The following is a 19,084-nucleotide window of genomic DNA, read 5'->3' as shown; positions in this document are numbered from 1 at the left end:
CACTGCAGCTACAGTGCGCCGGTGGTGGAAGGAGTGGATGTTTAAGGTGGTGGATGGGGTGACGGTCAAGCGGGCTGCTTTGTCCTGGATGATGCTGAGCTTCTTGAGTTGTTGGAGTTACACTCATCCAGGCAAGTAGAGAGTATTTCATCACGCTCCTGACTGTGCCTTGTAGGTGATGGAAAGGCTTTGAGGAGTCAGGAGGTGAGTCACTCACTACAGAATACCCAACCTCTGACATGCTCTTGTAGCCAAAGTATTTTTGTGGCTGGTCCAGTTAAGTTTCTGGTCAATGGTGACCCCCAGAATGCTGATGGTGGGGGATTCGGCCATGGTAATGCTGTTGGATGTCAAGCGATGGTGGTTAGACTCTCGCTTGTTGGAGATGGTCATTGCCTGGCACTTGTGTGGCAGGAATGTTACGCCACTTATCAGCCCAAGGTGAATGTTGTCCAGGTCTTGTTGCATGCGGGCATAGACTGCTTCATTATATGAGGAGTTGCAAATGGAACTGAACACTGTGCAATCATCAGCAAACATCCCACTCCTGACCTCATGGTGGAGGGAAGGTCATTGATGAAGCAGTAGAAGATGGTTGGGTCGAGGACACTGCCCTATGGAACTTTCTTACTAGGGCTCCTTGATGCTACACTCAATCAAATGCTGCCTTGAGGTCAAGAGCAGTAACTCTCACCTCGCTTCTGGAATTCAGCTCTTTTGTCCATGTTTGGACCAAGGCTGTAATGAGGTCTGGAGCCGAGTGGTCCTGGCGGGACCCAAACTGAGCATCGGTGAGAGTGTCGTTGGAGCACACCTTCCATCACTTTGCTGATGATTGAGAGTAAGCTAATGGGACGGTAATTGGCTGTATTGGATTTGTCCTGCTTCTTGTGGACAGGACATACCTGGGCAGTTTTCCACTTTGTCGGGTAGTTGCCAGTTTTTTGGCTGTACTGGAACAGCTTTCCTAGAGACACAGCTAGTTGTGGAGCTCAAATCTTCAGCACAACTGCAGGGATGTTGCCTTTGCTGTATCCAATGCACTCAGACGTGGAGTGAATTGAATTGGCTGAAGACTGGCTTCTGTGATGGTGAGTCATCAGGAGGAGGCCAATATGGATCATCTACATGGCACTTCTGGCTGAAGGTGGTTGCAAAAACATCAGCCTTTTCTTTTGCACTCACGTGCTGGGCTCTGCCATCATTGAGGATGGGGATATTCATGAGCTGCCTCCTCCCTTTAGCTGTTTAATTGTTCACCACCATTCACAACTGGATGTGGCAGGACTGCAGAGCTTTGATCTGATCTGTTGATTGTGGGATCACTTAGCCCTGTCTATAGCATGCTGCATGTAGTCCTGAGTTGCAGCTTCCCCAGGTTGGCACCTCATTTTTAGGTATGTCTGGTGCTACTCCTGGCATACTCTTCTACACTCCTCATTGAAGCAGGGATGGTCTCCTGGATTGATGGTAGTGGTAGAGTGCGGGATATGCCGGGCCATGAGGTTATAGATTGTAGTGGAATACAAGTCTGTTGCTGCTGATGGCCCACAGCACCTCATGGATGCCCAGTTTTGAGTTGCTAGATCTGTTCTGAATCGATCCCATTTAGCACGGTGGTAGTGCCACACAACATGATGGAGGGTGTCCTCAGTGTGAAGACGGGACTTCGTCTCCAAAATGACTGTGGTGGTCACTGCTACTAATGCTGTCAGGGACAGATGCATCTGCGACAGGTAGATTGGTGAAGACGAGGTCAAGTAGGTTTTTCGCTTGTGTTGGTTCTCTCACCACCTGCTGCAGGCCCAGTCTGGCAGCTATGTCCTTCAGGACTCAGCCAGCTCGGTCAGTAGTGGTGCTACCGAGCGACTCTTGGTGATGGACATTGAAGTCCCCCACCCAGAGTACATTCTGTGCCCTTGCTACTCTCAGTGCTTCTTCCAAGTGGTGTTCAACATGGAGGAGGAGTATTGGTGAGGACGAGGTCAGGTAGGTTTTTCGCTTGTGTTGGTTCTCTCACCACCTGCTGCAGGCCCAGTCTGGCAGCTATGTCCTTCATGTCTGCAGATGGTGCCGAGGTCAGTGCCGGAGGGGCCGTTCTGGTTTTATTCTTCTTATACTTTTTTGTAGCAGTTTGATACAACTGATTGGCTCGCTGTACCGCTTCAGAGGGCAGTTAAGAGTCAACCTTGCTGTGGGTCTGGAGACACATATAGGTTTCCTTCCCTAAAGGACAATAGTGAACCAGTTGAGTGTTTACGACATTCCGATAGTTTCCATTACTGATACTCTCTCTTTATTCCAGATTGATTTAATTAACTGAATTCAAATTCACAATCTGCGGATCATTAGTCCACGCCTCTGGATTACTAGTCCAGTAACATAACCACCGTGCTACCGTACCCAAGGGTGCTTCAGCATCTCAGGTAGTTTGGCCATGAGTTAAGCTCTCACATGGTTAACTGGTGGACAACCAACTAGGTAAACAAACCTACATCCACAAGTGCCAACATTATTTCATTTTTCTATTTTATTTTAAAGTGATTTATTTAATACAAATAACATTTTTATATGACAATGAATGTTCAGTGAAGTCATGTGCTTATTGTTTTAAGGTATTTTCCTGATGGGCAGAGCAGCCCTAGAAACCTTGATATGGGCGGGCAGTGTACCGTGACGGAGGAGAGCCTGACGGGTTAGAAAGCCATCATAACGCGCACTGCTCTTGGACAAACCAAAAGATTGGATGCCCAATAAATTGGGGAGAAGCTTACTGAAAGCAGAAATAAATTGGTTCATGTTATTAATTGAGGGGCTGTTGATTAGCTCACTGTCTCTTCACTCTGGCTGATGGGCTCTGATCCTGACCTGAATCATGGAATTACATTATCTGTTGCTTTAAGAAGCTTCCTACATGAGATGAATTGGAGGAGCCCATAACACAAAAATACTTCTCATTTGGCACTAATAGTCACGGGGGCATGGGGAGAATTTTAACCCCCCCCCCTCCCAGTGACGAGCGGGAGAGGTTTGGGGTGGGGGTTAAATTGGTACAAATGTGGAACCCGGCCCCAGCCCTCCACGACCTGCGTCTATTTCCGGTTTAACCGCAGCAAGTTTAGGGTCGACAGAATAGCTGCTCTGGGGAGACGGGTCACTCTGCTTATTATGTTAATGAGGCTGTGTTCCTTAGATTGTGGCAGCCATTTCAATGTAATGGTTGCGGGCCAGGTGTCCAAGGGCTGAGGAAACCTGCAGCCAGAGGGAGGCGGAAGCTGTCACATCCAGCAGCTAAATGTTTTCCAGCACCGTTTGTGGGCCAAGAAGAGCAAACCTCCCCCACCATCCCCCCCCAGCCCCTCAAACAAACCTACTGCGATCTAAGGTGGCTCTGCCATTAAGTTCGGCAGCACCTCTGCCTTCCTGGTATTTCCGGCTTTCCCAGGCCACTGACATAGAAACATAGAAAATAGGTGCAGGAGTAGGCCATTCGGCCCATTGAGCCTGCTCCACCATTCAATATGATCATGGCTGATTATTAAACTTCAGTACCCCATTCCTGCTTTCTCTCCATACCCCTTGATCCCTTTAGCCGTAAAGGTCACATCTAACTCCCTTCTGAATATATCTAACAAACTGGCCTCATCAACTTTCTGTGGTAGAGAATTCCACAGGTTCACCACTCTCTGGGTGAAGAAGTTTCTCCTCATCTCGGTCCTAAATGGCTTACCCCTTATCCTTAGACTGTGACCCCTGGTTCTGGACTTCCCCAACATCGGGAACATTCTTCCTGCAACTAACCTGTCCAGTCCCGTCAGAATTTTATACGTTTCTATGAGATCCCCTCTCATTCTTCTAAACTCCAGTGAATACAGGCCCAGTCGATCCAGTCTCTCCTCATATGTCAGCCCTGCCATCCCGGGAATCAGTCTGGTGAACCTTCGCTGCACTCCCTCAATAGCAAGAATGTCCTTCTTCAGATTAGGAGACCAAAACTCTACACCATATTCATGACGTAGCCGCCCTGCTTCCTCCCGGACTCCCTATAAACATGGGGACTTGTGACTCAGAGTCCATAGGATGGCTGATGTGGGAAATGTCATACTCTTCTATGATTCTGCAGGAGGCTGGGACTAAATTGGAGAGCTCTTTCAAAGAGCAAGAAGCAAGATGGGCTGATTGGCCTCCTCCCGTGCCACCATGATTCTGAAGTTGGGGCTTAGGCATTGAGACATAGGAGAGGGAGCTTTACTTTACATCTGCTCTGAGTATGATTTCACCATAGGCGGTCCCTCGAAGCAAGGATGACTTGCTTCCATGCCAAAAAAGAATGAGTTCACAGGTGTTTCAATGAAGGACCTAATATTCCGGATCCCGAACTACATCCTGAAGGGTGGAAGATGCCTGTGCGTGGATTTTTTTAACGTGTGGTGGCTGTTGCACATCAGCCACCACACGGGCTTGACAGAGCTAGGTCTTGGTCCAGTGGCAAGGGTTAACCAGGACGACTGGAGACCTGCTGTGCTATGATTTACCTGAAATTGGAAGAGCGTCCTTTCTCAGCACCTTGAGGTATAACAATTCATGCAAAGAAAATAGAATATTGTTAATAAGTATCTAGCTTTTTTTTCTCTTTGTATTCAATTGCAGAACAAAGGCATGATCGACCAGCTTCTATCGCAGATCCTGTTGAAAATCTAACGTATTCGAGCACCAGTTCCAGACCGCCACCAGTACAGGCCCGAGGCAGCATTCATCAATATGACAATCGTTTCCTGAAACCGTCCTTGGATGGGGACAACTGTCTGTATGCCACAGTGCCAAAATCCTCACACCGTAGGAACCAAGCAAAAATTCCAGGGCCTCCTGTCATATCCAGAAGATCACAGCTAACAGGTAAGGACTTCCTGTTGGTCCCTAATCTATGCAAATACGTCACCTGGATTTGTGATTCCAACCTACAGCAACCGGGAAGGACTAAAGGAGCCAGGCTCTCAGATTGAGTACTTTTAGATCGGATATATTTTGTCACACAGCGGTGTTCTGTTCTCTGTCAGGAGCAGGTTCACCAGACTGATTCCTGGGATGGCAGGACTGACATATGAGGAGAGACCGGATCGACTGGGCCTGTATTCACTGGAGTTTAGAAGAATGAGAGGGGATCTCATAGAAACATATAAAATTCTGACGGGATTGGACAGGTTAAATGTAGGAAGATTGTTCCCGATGTTGGGGAAGTCCAGAACCAGGGGTCACAGTCTAAGAATAAGGGGTAAACCATTTAGGATCGAGATGAGGAGAAACTTCTTCACTCAGAGTTGTGAACCTGTGGAATTCTCTGCCGCAGAAAGTTGTTGAGGCCAGTTCGTTAGATATATTTAAAAGGGAGTTAGATGTAGCACTTACGGCTAAAGGGATCAAGGGGTATGGAGAGAAAGCAGGAATGGGGTACTGAAGTTGCATGATCAGCCATGATCTTATTGAATGGTGGTGCAGGCTCAAAGGGCTGAATGGCCTACTCCTGCACCTATTTTCTATGTTTCTATGTTTCGATGTATAGATTGGGCTTAGAGTGTGGGATTCTCCAAATCGCTCTTGCAATTCGAGACAAAAGGCGCAGCCTTGTTTCAAATGGAGCCAGAGCATATTATCATTATAGGCAGTCCCTTGGAATCGAGGAAGACTTGCTTCCACTCCTGAAGTGAGTCCTTAGGTGACTGAACAGTCCAATACGAGAACCACAGTCCCTGTCACAGGTGGGACAGATAGTCGTTGAGGGAAAGGGTGGGTGGGACAGGTTTCTGCCTGCGCTTGGTTTCTGCATGCTCTCGGCGACGAGACTCGAGGTGCCAGAGCACAAGACCCATAGAGGAAGGGGCTAGGCACTGGGTGAAGACAGGATGAGGCTCAGTCATTGTCCACCTGACAGTTGAGAAGCCTGCAAAACATTCACTGCCTAATCTTACACACGTGGAGGGCGAGGTACGGGACAAAGTCATGCTTAGGTGATGCCAAATTGAGGTTTTATAAACTTTTGGAGTGCATAAGGAAGGGAAGACTGATCGAGGAGAGGTGTGGCATTGTTTTAAGGACTTAGAAGAAGGATGAGTTAGTGTATGAGTCTGTGTGAAGAGTCTTGCTAATACAAGGTGAATGTAGGGACAAGGAATAGTGTGCAGGGCAGCATATTTTCAGACAGACAGCAGAAGAGACCGAGACACAAACAAGGGATGATAAACAAGTGTGAAAACTATATGTTACACTCTCTCTGTGTTTTCTATTAAGTTCTGATTCCTTTTATTGTGTTTGGTGTCAGATGATGAAGACAGCCAGGCCCCTCCTCTGCCTCCACGCCCCAGTACTGATGTCTTCACCACACGGCAACTCTCGACAACTCTGCCAGCTACACTCAACTCACACCCTCAGCCGCCCCCACCCAGGCCCAAGCGTGGTAAGCTGGTTAATGATGGACAACATTCTTTAGTTTCTTAGCAGAATTAAATTGTGCCAATTGTATTATACTTTCAGAGTAATTCATTGGCATTGAAGCACTTTGAGACATCCCGAGGTCAGAAAAAGGGGTGATATAGATGCAAGCTTTTTCTTCTTTCACTCAAATTGTGGTCACTAAGAAGATTTGCCCAACCTTACTTTTACATTTTGGCATTTTTAATCATTCTTTTCATGGAAAGGATCCGTGAATGAATTATGTTTAAGTGTCGTGTTTTAAAACAAAGTGAATTTGCATAAGTTGTTTAAGAAACCATAGGTTGCAACTTCTGAAGGTTCAAGAGGCTAGACTTTCCTACGAGCCCCTCAACGCCCGATTGCCCGCTCAAAAAAACCGCTAAAGTTTGTTGAGTAACACTGGTGAGAATTTCCACTTTTATGTTTAAACTAATTAAAACTAATCGCTCGGCGAGAAAATGGGCGTTACACCTTCATTGTTGGCGATTTTCTTGGTGGTTCTTACCGGAATGGAAGGTAAGTGTTTAAAATTTAGTCCGAGGCTGCGGTTGGGCCGAGGAAGGGGGAAAAACTTTTAAAAAAATGTCAATTAAAAAAAACGTACAAAACATTCCCAAGACAGTTTTACACCTAATCACCATTTTAAAATTAAAAGTAAATAAAGAAGCTTTAACTTACCTTCCTTTGCAGAGTACTCACCTACCGTCCCGTTTAAGCAGCTTTCACAGGGCGGTTCCCTCGGCGATCTGGACGGGCTTCCGTTGAGGCCAAACTTACGCCCTGGCTATTGTTCTCGCCGATGCACGTCGACGGTTTGGTCCCGGCGGGCGACTTCAGATTTGGGCGATACCATTAAAAAACTAAGGGGAAAACTTTCACCGGGCAGAAAAACGGCTGTACCTCCGATAAAATCGCTGAGAACCCGCCGAAAATGATAGGAAAATCTAGCGCAAGGTGTTCATTGGAAAGGCTTCCACAATGCCGCTGGACATTAAGCAATTCATTATATTGTCTCAGTGAGCCTAACAAACTAACCATTCCTGTTATAGTGGGGAAGATTCTTTCATGTAAGACCAATATGAAAATGATTCAAGTCAGAATGTGGACAGGCTATTCAACAGTGGAGGGCATCACAAACAATCCTGACCAAGATCACCTTACTTAGCCCGTGGGCTGAGGAGCAGGAAAGAAGTCAGCCACGTAGTCGCTCCTGAACACCATCGATCGAGCCCAACTAGGAAGTGCACTTATGCGGAATTCCAATGATTGGCCTGGGATTTGATGCTCCCCATGGTTAAATAGTCTGGAGCGCTTACTGTTTGGGCTTGTGTAAAATGCTACACTGGCCAAGGCATCATAGGATTGGCAATATCTGACCAACCAACCCCCGACAAAGCATTCGGACATTCTGAACAGAAGGGGGGAAAGGGAGAGCAGAGTGATAAAAAAGGCATTCAATATTGGCCACTACATGCCTTAGTTCTTGAACTATCCATCTGTGGCGGTGTCCCAATCCTGCCCTCCTGACTCTCTTGTGTACCCTCATTATGCTGCTCTGAGGCCACTGCTTGTCTTAAAATCAGATTTATTTCTGTCTCTCATTAAAATCCTTTTCAGTCGTTGTGATTTCTTGTCGTTTACTGAAACATCAGTGCCAACAGGAAGTGTTTGGCCAGCTGCAGCCTGGGGAGCCGATTGCAGCATGAGATCAGTCGTTCTGCAGCTGCTGTTGTTCCAACTCCGACTGCGAAAACATCAAAATAAACATCTACCCCACACTCTTCAGTGACTGATCGCTGAATTAGGGCCTGTAGGAGGATCCACTATTGACCAGCACAAGGCTATGTCATTGAGGTGGCCTCTGGAAAAGAGATTAACTCCAACCAGCTTGTCCATTTCTGATTGATCAACCCATGTGCCTTCTTAACATATCAGTCAGCGGACCCTTGGATACACTTGTACCAGCCACTTCAATGGCCTTTCTTGGCAACTTATTCTCAATCTCATTACTCTTTGGGCAAAGATATTCTGCCTGACATTCTCTTAATGGGCTCAAAATTGGCCAGGAGCTGCTCCGTATTTTTTGGAGCAACTTGATTTTTCTGGAGTATCTTAAAAATCCCCATTTTGCACATTCAATTTGTGCCAGTGTAAGTGGGTTAGTTAGGATTTTTTTAGTTTCGTTTTATTTTTTTCAAAAGAGGACGTTACCAGCCACCTGCACCCGTTTGGCCATTTAGGCCACTTTGGCCAGCTAATAGTTACTCCTAACTAACTTAGGCCAGCGTATGTAGCCGCTTGTGAAACCCTTGTGGAAAGTTAAGAAATCAGCGGAAGGTAGGTACATCGGAGGCCAGCAGAACTTAATGACTTGACTAAAGAATGTGAATAGGATCAAACATCTATACAGGACATCATACGAGAAACTTCACAAAGTTAATTTACTATACAACAGAACCATTCATGGAAGCTGATACGTCCTTACTACACAGTATAAATGCACACGAGGCCCATGCTTGAGAGAAGGTCAGTCTGTGACCTGTCCATTATTCCTTAGCACTCAAGTGATGAAGGTGGGTGGAGCTTCCCCTTTTATACCTGAAGGTCCAGGTTAGGAGTGTCTCCCACCTAGAGGTCAGTGTTCTCACGGTGTACAACTTAGGTCAGTTTATACATGGGTCACAATGCTGGTTGAATACATGACATCACTTCCCCTCCCAAAGTCTTATTGGGATCACAGGTTGAGTCTCTCTGGTGGTTTACGCTCCCTTGTAGAGCGCCTGAGTTGGGGCTCCGGTTGTTGGGCGCTGGCCTGAGTGTCTGCTGTTTGCAGTGCCTCAGGCCTGTCCGGACTGCCCACAGTGACTCGGCTCTCCTCCCTTTGGTTCCGGTGTTCGGTCACCTGTGGTGGAGTGAACTCGATATCGTGTTCTTCCTCTGCTTCTTCTATGGGGTTGCTGAACCTCCTTTTTGTTTGATCCACATGTTTGCGACAGATTTGTCCATTGGTAAGTTTAACTACCAGAATCCTATTTCCCTCTTTGGCAACCACAGTGCCTGCGAGCCATTTGGGCCCTGCAGCGTAGTTGAGGACAAAAACAAGATCATTTACATCAATACATCGCGCCCTCGCATTCCTGTCATGGTAGTCATATTGTGACTGCCGCCTGCTCTTGACAATTTCTTTCATGGTGGGGTGTATAAGAGATAATCGGGTTTTGAGCGTCCTTTTCATTAGTAGCTCTGCGGGTGGAACCCCTGTGAGCGAGTGTGGTCGGGATCTATAGGCCAACAGGAGGCGTGATAAGCGGGTTTGTAGGGAACCCCCTTGGAATCTGAGCATTCCCTGTTTGATTATCTGCACTGCTCGTTCTGCCTGGCCGTTTGAGGCCGGCTTGAACGGTGCCGTTCTAACATGGTTAATTCCATTGCCTGCCATGAAGTCCTGGAATTCAGTGCTTGTGAAGCACAGGCCATTGTCGCTGACCAAGATGTCCGGTAGGCCGTGGGTGGCAAACATTGCCCGTAGACTTTCTATCGTGGCAGAGGATGTGCTTGAATTTAAAATGTCACACTCGATCCATTTGGAGTAGGCATCTACTACAACCAAAAACATTTTCCCCATGAAAGGACCTGCGTAGTCCACATGGATGCGTGACCAAGGCTTGGCGGGCCATGGCCAGGGGCTAAGGGGGGCTTCTCTGGGCGCATGGCCCAGCTGGGCACACGTGTTGCACCTGCGAACACAAAGTTCCAGATCTGCGTCTATCCCTGGCCACCAAACGTGTGACCTGGCAATTGCCTTCATCGTGACATTGCCCGGGTGCCCATTGTGGAGTTCTCTGATGAACACCTCTCTGCCCATCTGGGGCATGACTACGCGGTTTCCCCACAGTAGGCAATCGGCCTGAATCGAGAGTTCATCCTTGCGCCTGTGAAATGGTTTAAATTTTTCAGGGCATGCCCTGTACGTGGCTGCCCAGTCCCCATTCAGGACACATTTCTTGACTAGAGACAATAGCGGGTCTCTATTCGTCCAGACTTTAATCTGACGGGCTGTCACGGGTGAGCCTTCGCTTCCGAAAGCTTCAACAGCCATGACCATCTCAGCACCATGCTCGGTAGCCCCCTCAGTGGTGGCTAGTGGGAGCCTGCTGAGTTCATCGGCGCAGTTTTCGGTGCCAGGTCTGTGCCGAATTGTGTAGTCATAGGCAGCTAACGTGAGTGCCCACCTCTGTATGTGGGCCGATGCGTTTGCATTTATGGCCTTGTTGTCGGCCAAAAGGGACGTTAGGAGTTTGTGATCTGTCTCCAGCTCAAATTTCCTGCCAAACAGGTACTGGTGCATTTTCTTTACCACATATACACATGCGAGCGCCTCCTTTTCTACCATCCCGTAGCCCCTTTCTGCCTGGGACGGACTCCTGGAGGCATAAGCTACCGGCTGTAACTGACCCTTGGCATTGACATGCTGCAACACACACCCGACACCATAGGACGACGCATCGCACGTTAACACAAGTTTCTTACATGGGTCATATAGCGTTAACAGATTGTTGGAACATAACAAATTGCGTGCTCTATTAAAAGCCCTTTCCTGGCTGTCCCCCCAGTCCCATTCGCGACCTTGGCGTAGGAGCACGTGTAGCGGCTCTAGCAGCATGCTCAATTTGGGAAGAAAGTTACCAAAATAGTTCAGGAGCCCCAGGAACGAACGCAGCTCCGTCGTGTTACGGGGTCTGGGTGCTCGCTGGATCGTTTCCGTCTTGGATGCAGTAGGGCTGATCCCGTCTGCTGCTACTCTCATCCCCAGGAATTCTACCTCTGGAGCTAGGAAGACGCACTTCGCCTTTTTCAGTCGCAGACCTACCCGGTCCAGTCTGCGTAGCACCTCCTCCAGGTTGTGGAGGTGTCCTTCAGTATCGTAACCCATAATGCGGATGTCGTCCTGGAAAACCACCGTCCCTGGAATCGACTTGAGGAGGCTTTCCATATTTCGTTGGAAGATCGCGGCGGCCGAGCGAATCCCAAACGGACATCTGTTGTACTCAAACAACCCCTTGTGTGTCGTGATGATGGTCAGCTTCTTCGACTCACTCGCCAGCTCCTGGGTCATGTAAGCGGATGTCAGGTCCAATTTTGAAAAAAGTTTGCCATCGGATAGCGTCGCAAAGAGGTCCTCCGCTCTCGGTAGCGAGTACTGGTCTTGGAATGACACCCGATTGATGGTGGCCTTGTAATCGCCACATATCCTGACCGACCCATCCGCCTTGAGCACCGGCACAATCGGGCTCGCCCAGTCACTGAATTCGACTGGCGAGATGATGCCTTCCCTCAACAGGCGGTCCAATTCGCCTTCTATCTTTTCCCGCATCACGTACGGCACCGCTCTGGCCTTGTGGTGTACTGGTCTGGCATCCGGGTTTATGTGAATCACTACCTTGGCCCCCATGAAAGTGCCAATGCCGGGTTGAAATAATGAGTCAAATTTGTCCAGGACCTGTAAGCATGATACTCGCTCCACAGAGGAAATTGCATTGACATCGCCCCATTTCCAGTTCATGATAGCAAGCCAACTCCTCCCCAGTAGTGCGGGACCATCCCCTGGGACAATCCAGAGTGGCAACCTGTTCTCTGAATCTTTGTGGGTCACGACTACTGTGACACTGCCTAGCACCGGAATGATCTGCTTTGTGTAAGTCCGTAGCTGTGCGTCAATCGGCGATAATTTTGGCCTCCTGGCCTTGGATGCCCACAACTTTTCGAACTGTTTGATACCCATCAGGGACTGGCTGGCACCCGTGTCTAACTCCATTGACACTGGGATGCCATTGAGGAGCACTTTCATCATTATTGGTGGCGTCCTGGTGTATGAACTGTATACGTGCTCCACATGAACTCGCTGAACTTCAGCTTCCAGCGATTTCTCCCAGTGTCCATTTCTGCAATTTCTGCAGGTATTTTGCTCACCTCTGCAAACTCCGGCTGAATGTATGCCTCCACGCCTCCAGCATGAGTTGCGGTTTGAAACAAAAGGTCCCTTGCCAGTCGATCGTCCCTGACTGCCCCTGTTATTGTCCTTGAATGCGCCATTAACAGGTGTTGATGGCCCCATTACTGGCCGCATTGTCCCTTGCAATGCCGTGAATCGCTGTTCAGCTTGCCATTGTCTCTGTCGAACTCCCCCTCTGGGTTCGACTACATGTTGGGGCATGCCTGACTGCCCTTGTCTGCCTGGAGAACTGTGTGCTGCTTTAACAATGTTGAATCTCTGTCCCAACCATTCCTTAACACAGTACCTCTCGTCTGTTCTGCTAGTGGCCATGCTCACGTGGTTTAAATCCCAGTTTCTCGTCGCCATTGATACGTCCTTACTACACAGTATAAATGCACACGAGGCCCATGCTTGAGAGAAGGTCAGTCTGTGACCTGTCCTTTATTCCTTAGCACTCAAGTGATGAAGGTGGGTGGAGCTTCCCCTTTTATACCCGAAGGTCCAGGTTAGGAGTGTCTCCCACCTAGTGGTCAGTGTTCTCACGGTGTACAACTTAGGTCAGTTTATACATGGGTTACAATGCTGGTTGAATACATGACAGAAGCTTAAACTACAAAAATAAAAGAAGCAAAAGATAGTTGAATTAAATTGCCCTAATCTCACAACTAATTTAAACAACTATTTGTTTGCAATGATTATACTGGGCCAAAATTGAGCCAATATTATCTAACTAAAGTCGACTTCAATAAATAAGATATTCTCTCAGTGTTCCTCCATCACTGATGTTGTTCTGTCACAATATTCTTTCACAATAGTACCAGGTGAATAGGCTTGACAAATGGTCACCACGATTCACAAGAGACAAAACATATCTACATAATTTTTTCAAAATATCCCAAAAAAAAGTAAGTACCACCTGCTTATAATTCTTATGTTCTTATGTTCTCCCAGCCGCCTAAGCTCACCCACCATCAGCCCGCCCCTTACAAACAACCCGACCTCCCGGGGTCGAGGATCAGACCCTCCAGGATCAGAACAGCACCTGGGGTCAGAGATCGGACATGTCTGGGGATCAGATCTTCCCTAGAGGTCGGGGATTGGACCGCCCACGGAATCGGAACCCCCTACCCCCATGAGGTCGGTGATCGAACCCATCCTGCGGTTCGGAATTCCCCCCCCCCGGGATCAAAACTACTTCCCCACACCCCCCATCCCCGCCACCCCGGATTGGGCCCCGCACCGACCTGCTAGTTGTGGCCTTCTGTCCAGCGTCCCTGTCCTCCCTCCACGACCTGAAGCCAGACTGTCAATCTTCAGCCCGGGAAGGCAGCGGGCCGGCCTGTGCGGGAGGCCACTCGGCCTGGGATATAAGAACATAAGAATTAGGAACAGGAGTAGGCCATCTAGCCCCTCGAGCCTGCTCCGCCACTCAACAAGATCATGGCTGATCTGGCCGTGGACTCAGCTCCACTTACCCGCCCTCTCCCCGTAATCCTTAATTCCCTTATTGGTTAAAAATCTATCTATCTGTGACTTGAATACATTCAATGAGCTAGCCTCAACTGCTTCCTTGGGCAGAGAATTCCACAGATTCACAACCCTCTGGGAGAAGAAATTCCTTCTCAACTCGGTTTGAAATTGGCTCTCCCGTATTTTGAGGCTGTGCCCCCTAGTTCTAGTCTCCCCGACCAGTGGAAACAACCTCTCTGCCTCTATCCTGTCTGTCCCTTTCATGATTTTATATGTTTCTATATATCACCCCTCATCCTTCTGAACTCCAACGAGTAAAGACCCAGTCTACTCAATCTATCATCATGAGGTAACCCTCTCATCTCCGGAATCAGCCTAGTGAATCGTCTCTGTACCCCCTCCAAAGCCAATATATCCTTCCTTAAGGAAGGTGACCAAAACTGCACGCAGTACTCCAGGTGCGGCCTTTCCAATACCCTATACAGTTGCAGCAGGACCTCCCTGCTTTTGTACTCCATCCCTCTCGCAATGAAGGCCAACATTCCATTTGCCTTCCTGATTACCTGCTGCACCTGCAAACTAACTTTTTGGGATTCATGCACAAGGACCCCCAGGTCCCTCTGCACCGCAGCATGTTGTAATTTCTCCCCATTCAAATAATATTCCCTTTTACTGTTTTTTTTCCCAAGGTGGATGACCTCACACTTTTCGACATTGTATTCCATCTGCCAAACCTTAGCCCATTCGCTTAACCTATCCAAATCTCTTTGCAGCCTCTCTGTGTCCTCTACACAACTCGCTTTCCCACTAATCTTTGTGTCATCTGCAAATTTTGTTACACTACACTCTGTCCCCTCTTCCAGGTCATCTATGTATATTGTAAACAGTTGTGGTCCCAGCACTGATCCCTGTGGCACACCACTAACCACTGATTTCCAACCCTAACCACTGAGAGGCCACTCGGCCTGGGATAGGGGAAAGACATAGAAACATAGAAAATAGGTGCAGTAGGCCATTCAACCCTTCTAGCCTGCACCGCCATTCAATGAGTTCATGACTGAACATGAAACTTCAGTACCCCCTTCCTGCTTTCTCGCCATAACCCTTGATCCCCCGAGTAGTAAGGACTTCATCTAACTCCCTTTTGAATATATTTAGTGAATTGGCCTCAACTACTTTCTGTGGTAGAGAATTCCACAGGTTCACCACTCTCTGGGTGAAGAAGTTCCTCCTCATCTCGGTCCTAAATGGCTTACCCCTTATCCTCAGACTGTGACCCCTGGTTCTGGACTTCCCCAACATTGGGAACATTCTTCCTGCATCTAACCTGTCTAAACCCGTCAGAATTTTAAACGTTTCCATGAGGTCCCCTCTCATTCTTCTGAACTCCAGTGAATACAAGCCCAGTTGATCCAGTCTTTCTTGATAGGTCAGTCCCGCCATCCCGGGAATCAGTCTGGTGAATCTTCGCTGCACTCCCTCAATAGCAAGAATGTCCTTCCTCAACTTAGGAGACCAAAACTGTACACAATACTCCAGGTGTGGCCTCACCAAGGCCCTGTACAACTGTAGCAACACCTCCCTGCCCCTGTATTCAAATCCCCTCGCTATGAAGGCCAACATGCCATTTGCTTTCTTAACCGCCTGCTGTACCTGCATGCCTGATGTACCACGACACCCAGGTCTCGTTGCACCTCCCCTTTTCCTAATCTGTCACCATTCAGATAATAGTCTGTCTCTCTGTTTTTACCACCAAAGTGGATAACCTCACATTTATCCACATTATACTTCATCTGCCATGCATTTGCCCACTCACACAGAGAGGCCACTCGGCCTGGGATAGAGACGGGACACACACGGAGAGGCCACTCGGACTGGGGTAGGGGCAAGACGCACACAGAGAGGCCACTCTACCTGGGATAGAGGCGGGATGCACATCGAGAGGCCACTTGGCCTGGGATAGAGGCGAGAGGCACACACAGAGGCCACTCGGCCTGGGATAGGGGTGGGCTGGCCTGTGCGGGAGGCCACTCGGCCTGGGATAGGGGGCGGGACGCACACAGAGACGATGGAGGAGCGAGGAGCTACTGCGCATGCACGCACACTCCAATGCGCATGTGGACAGCTGCCGGCACTGTTTTTGGCGCATGCTACATGAGGACCTGGGAGAGACGGGACAGCGTGTGAAGTTGGGAGGATTTTTTCCAGCGCACTTCTCATCCTTGAAAAGCGAAACAAGCAGGGTGAGTGCGCCAAAAAACGGCAGGGGTCGAATTTGAGCCCATTATTCCTAACTTGAATATATATATTTCACAATCAATGCCCTCACTGCCACTGCACAATCTAGGACGGCATATCACTAATAGACTCACAAGCACTTGGTGGATAAGTTAGACTTGGCTACATATGAAAACAAAATATTCAAAATGACATTAAAGTTAAATATTCTGTATTAACGTATTTAAAAAGACCTTTTGGACAACCCAAACCCCTGATTAGATTCCAGCCCATATTTCACTCATGTATCCATTATTCCAAATATAAACAGCCCCTTGATTAGATTCCAGTCACTCACTCACTCCCCGCGAACTTACTCCCAAGATTTCAACTCCCGCCCAGGAGTCATTATTTGAGCACTCCTGTTCTCTCTCTAGCTCACTCCTGTTCTCTCTGTAGCTCACTCCTGTTCTCTCTGTAGCTCACTCCTGTTCCCCTGTAACTCACTCCTGTTCTCTCTGTAGCTCACTCCTGTTCCCCTGTAACTCATTTCTGTTCCCCTGTAACTCACTCCTGTTCCCCTATAACGCACTCCTGTTCCCCTATAACGCACTCCTGTTCCCCTATAACGCACTCCTGTTCCCCTGTAACTCACTCCTGTTCCCCTGTAACTCACTCCTGTTCCCCTGTAACTCACTCCTGTTCCCCTGTAACTCACTCCTGTTCCCCTGTAACTCACTCCTGTTCCCCTGTAACTCACTCCTGTTCCCCTGTAACTCACTCCTGTTCCCCTATAACGCACTCCTGTTCCCCTGTAACTCACTCCTGTTCCCCTGTAACTCACTTCTGTTCCCCTGTAACTCACTCCTGTTCCTGTAATTCACTCCTGCTCCCCTGTAACTCACTCCTGTTCCCCTATAACGCACTCCTGTTCCCCTGTAACTCACTCCTGTTCCCCTGTAACTCACTCCTGTTCCCCTGTAACTCACTCCTGTTCCCCTGTAACCCACTCCTGTTCCTGTAATTCACTCCTGCTCCCCTGTAACTCACTCCTGTTCCCCTATAACGCACTCCTGTTCCCCTATAACTCACTCCTGTTCCCCTGTAACTCACTCCTGTTCCTGTAATTCACTCCTGCTCCCCTGTAATTCACTCCTGCTCCCGTGTAACTCACTCCTGTTCCCCTATAACACACTCCTGTTCCCCTGTAACTCACTCCTGTTCCCCTGTAACTCACTCCTGTTCCCCTGTAACTCACTCCTGTTCCCCTGTAACTCACTCCTGTTCCCCTGTAACTCACTCCTGTTCCTGTAATTCACTCCTGCTCCCCTGTAATTCATTCCTGCTCCCCTGTAACTCACTCCTGTTCCACTCTTATATTCTTGGCTCTGATTGACATTGTTCTAAATCTTTGTATAATTTTATGGTTAATACAATAATAATTGATAATGTAGAAGGTGAGGTTTTAATATTCTAATGGCACTATTTCTTTGTAGTTCTTCCAGCCCTTGGGAATGCCAATACCCAGACGAGAAGAAAAGCCAATATAAATGTGGTCTCTGTTAACCTGGGGAAGTTGGTCGACATCAATAATGGTAAGTGAATGACTGAGTTCATTGTTGCTTTGCACATAAAAGTGAAAGGGATCCAGATGTTCACTCCAGACATGCCTAATCCTTTGATGTACCAATGTGCTGTGCCAAGCTGTGACGGAACACAGGCTTATGTACAATTTTCCCCAAACCTGGGTTTCTATGTTAGCCTTCCACAGATTGTGTTAAATAATTGCCTCGTTCCGACCTTTTGCTGTAAATCACCAGGTCACACATATCGAAAGATTTACTGAGTGCCTTAACATATCTCTCAGAAACACCTCAAAGCACTTCATTTATAGTTATTTACCTTGAACTGCAGTAACTGTCGTTATTAGGCCAATCTGATGGCTCACTTTCATACATGCTAACCATTAATTTTTAAGCTGATATCTGCATTTTTTCCAATGCATCAGCTTGTTAGTATTTCGCAGGAAAATCCATTATATTTCACTGGGGTTAGATGTTGTCAATATTGTTACGTCCATAATAAAGTAATGTGATTGAGTACTGCAGACGTGAGTAAGTGTGACCTTAGTCTCTTTATTCTAACTCCAGAGTGTTGGTACAGCATGGGAGGCCTGCTTATGTACAGTGCTCCCAGGGGATGCTGGGATCCCTTGGGACTCCAACAGATACGCCCTCTGGTGGAGGTAGAATGCTGGTTACATAGCATTGCATACATAACAAATATCAACCAATTAGATCAGTTGAAAGATAAGACTGGAGGGTGTTGAACCAATCAGATTGATTGGTGCAGGTTGGAGCCCAGTGTGAGCCAATCAATGAAAGTGAGGGCTGTCAGTGACCATTAACTATAACTCAGAGGCGAGCGTAGCACCAACTGAGTCAGACTGAACTTTATCCTTTGTACCATTCTGTCCTGTTACAGTGCAGGCCCAGACGGTGAAAGCCATCCACTGCCAGAAGTGTTCAGCAGCCTTGTCCATCATCAGCCGGATTCACCAGAAATATGCAGACATAGTGAGTTTCATACTTTGTTCTATAATGGTGAATGTGAGACATAGTGTGAAGGTCCAGATCCTTTATAAAAGCACCATTACTGTCATTCAAAGAACCATCATATATAATAGCCCTAATCAAGGGACTGTTTATTCCAAATATAAACAGCCCCTTGATTAGATTCCAGTCACTCACTCACTCCCCACGAACTGACTCCCAAGATTCCGACTCCCGCCCAGGAGTCATTATTTGAGCAGTCCCAATTGGCAAGTCGGAATAGCCTTGTCCCATGATTACTGAGGATTGCTGCATAAGTGAACTTGCAATGGACAAGCCTTGTTACACTTGTAGTGCAATCGTAATCGACAAAGTACAAAAT

General features: G+C 47.9%; 1 protein-coding gene across 1 annotated transcript in view; it reads left to right on the top strand.

The window, feature by feature from the left end:
• Positions 1-19,084, top strand: part of LOC139280225 (circularly permutated Ras protein 1-like) — a 151,103-nt gene that overhangs the window by 59,150 nt on the left and 72,869 nt on the right. Inside the window, exons 4-7 of the mRNA XM_070899839.1 lie at positions 4,651-4,896; positions 6,317-6,451; positions 17,647-17,745; positions 18,635-18,726. Coding sequence (XP_070755940.1) covers positions 4,651-4,896; positions 6,317-6,451; positions 17,647-17,745; positions 18,635-18,726 — 572 coding nt within the window. The remainder of the gene's footprint in view (positions 1-4,650; positions 4,897-6,316; positions 6,452-17,646; positions 17,746-18,634; positions 18,727-19,084) is intronic.

The sequence above is a fragment of the Pristiophorus japonicus genome, chromosome 14 (genome assembly GCF_044704955.1).
Source record: "Pristiophorus japonicus isolate sPriJap1 chromosome 14, sPriJap1.hap1, whole genome shotgun sequence".
NCBI classification, from domain to species: domain Eukaryota; kingdom Metazoa; phylum Chordata; class Chondrichthyes; family Pristiophoridae; genus Pristiophorus; species Pristiophorus japonicus.
Note: the sequence above shows the minus strand (reverse complement) of the source record. Positions and strands in the feature narration are given on the sequence as shown.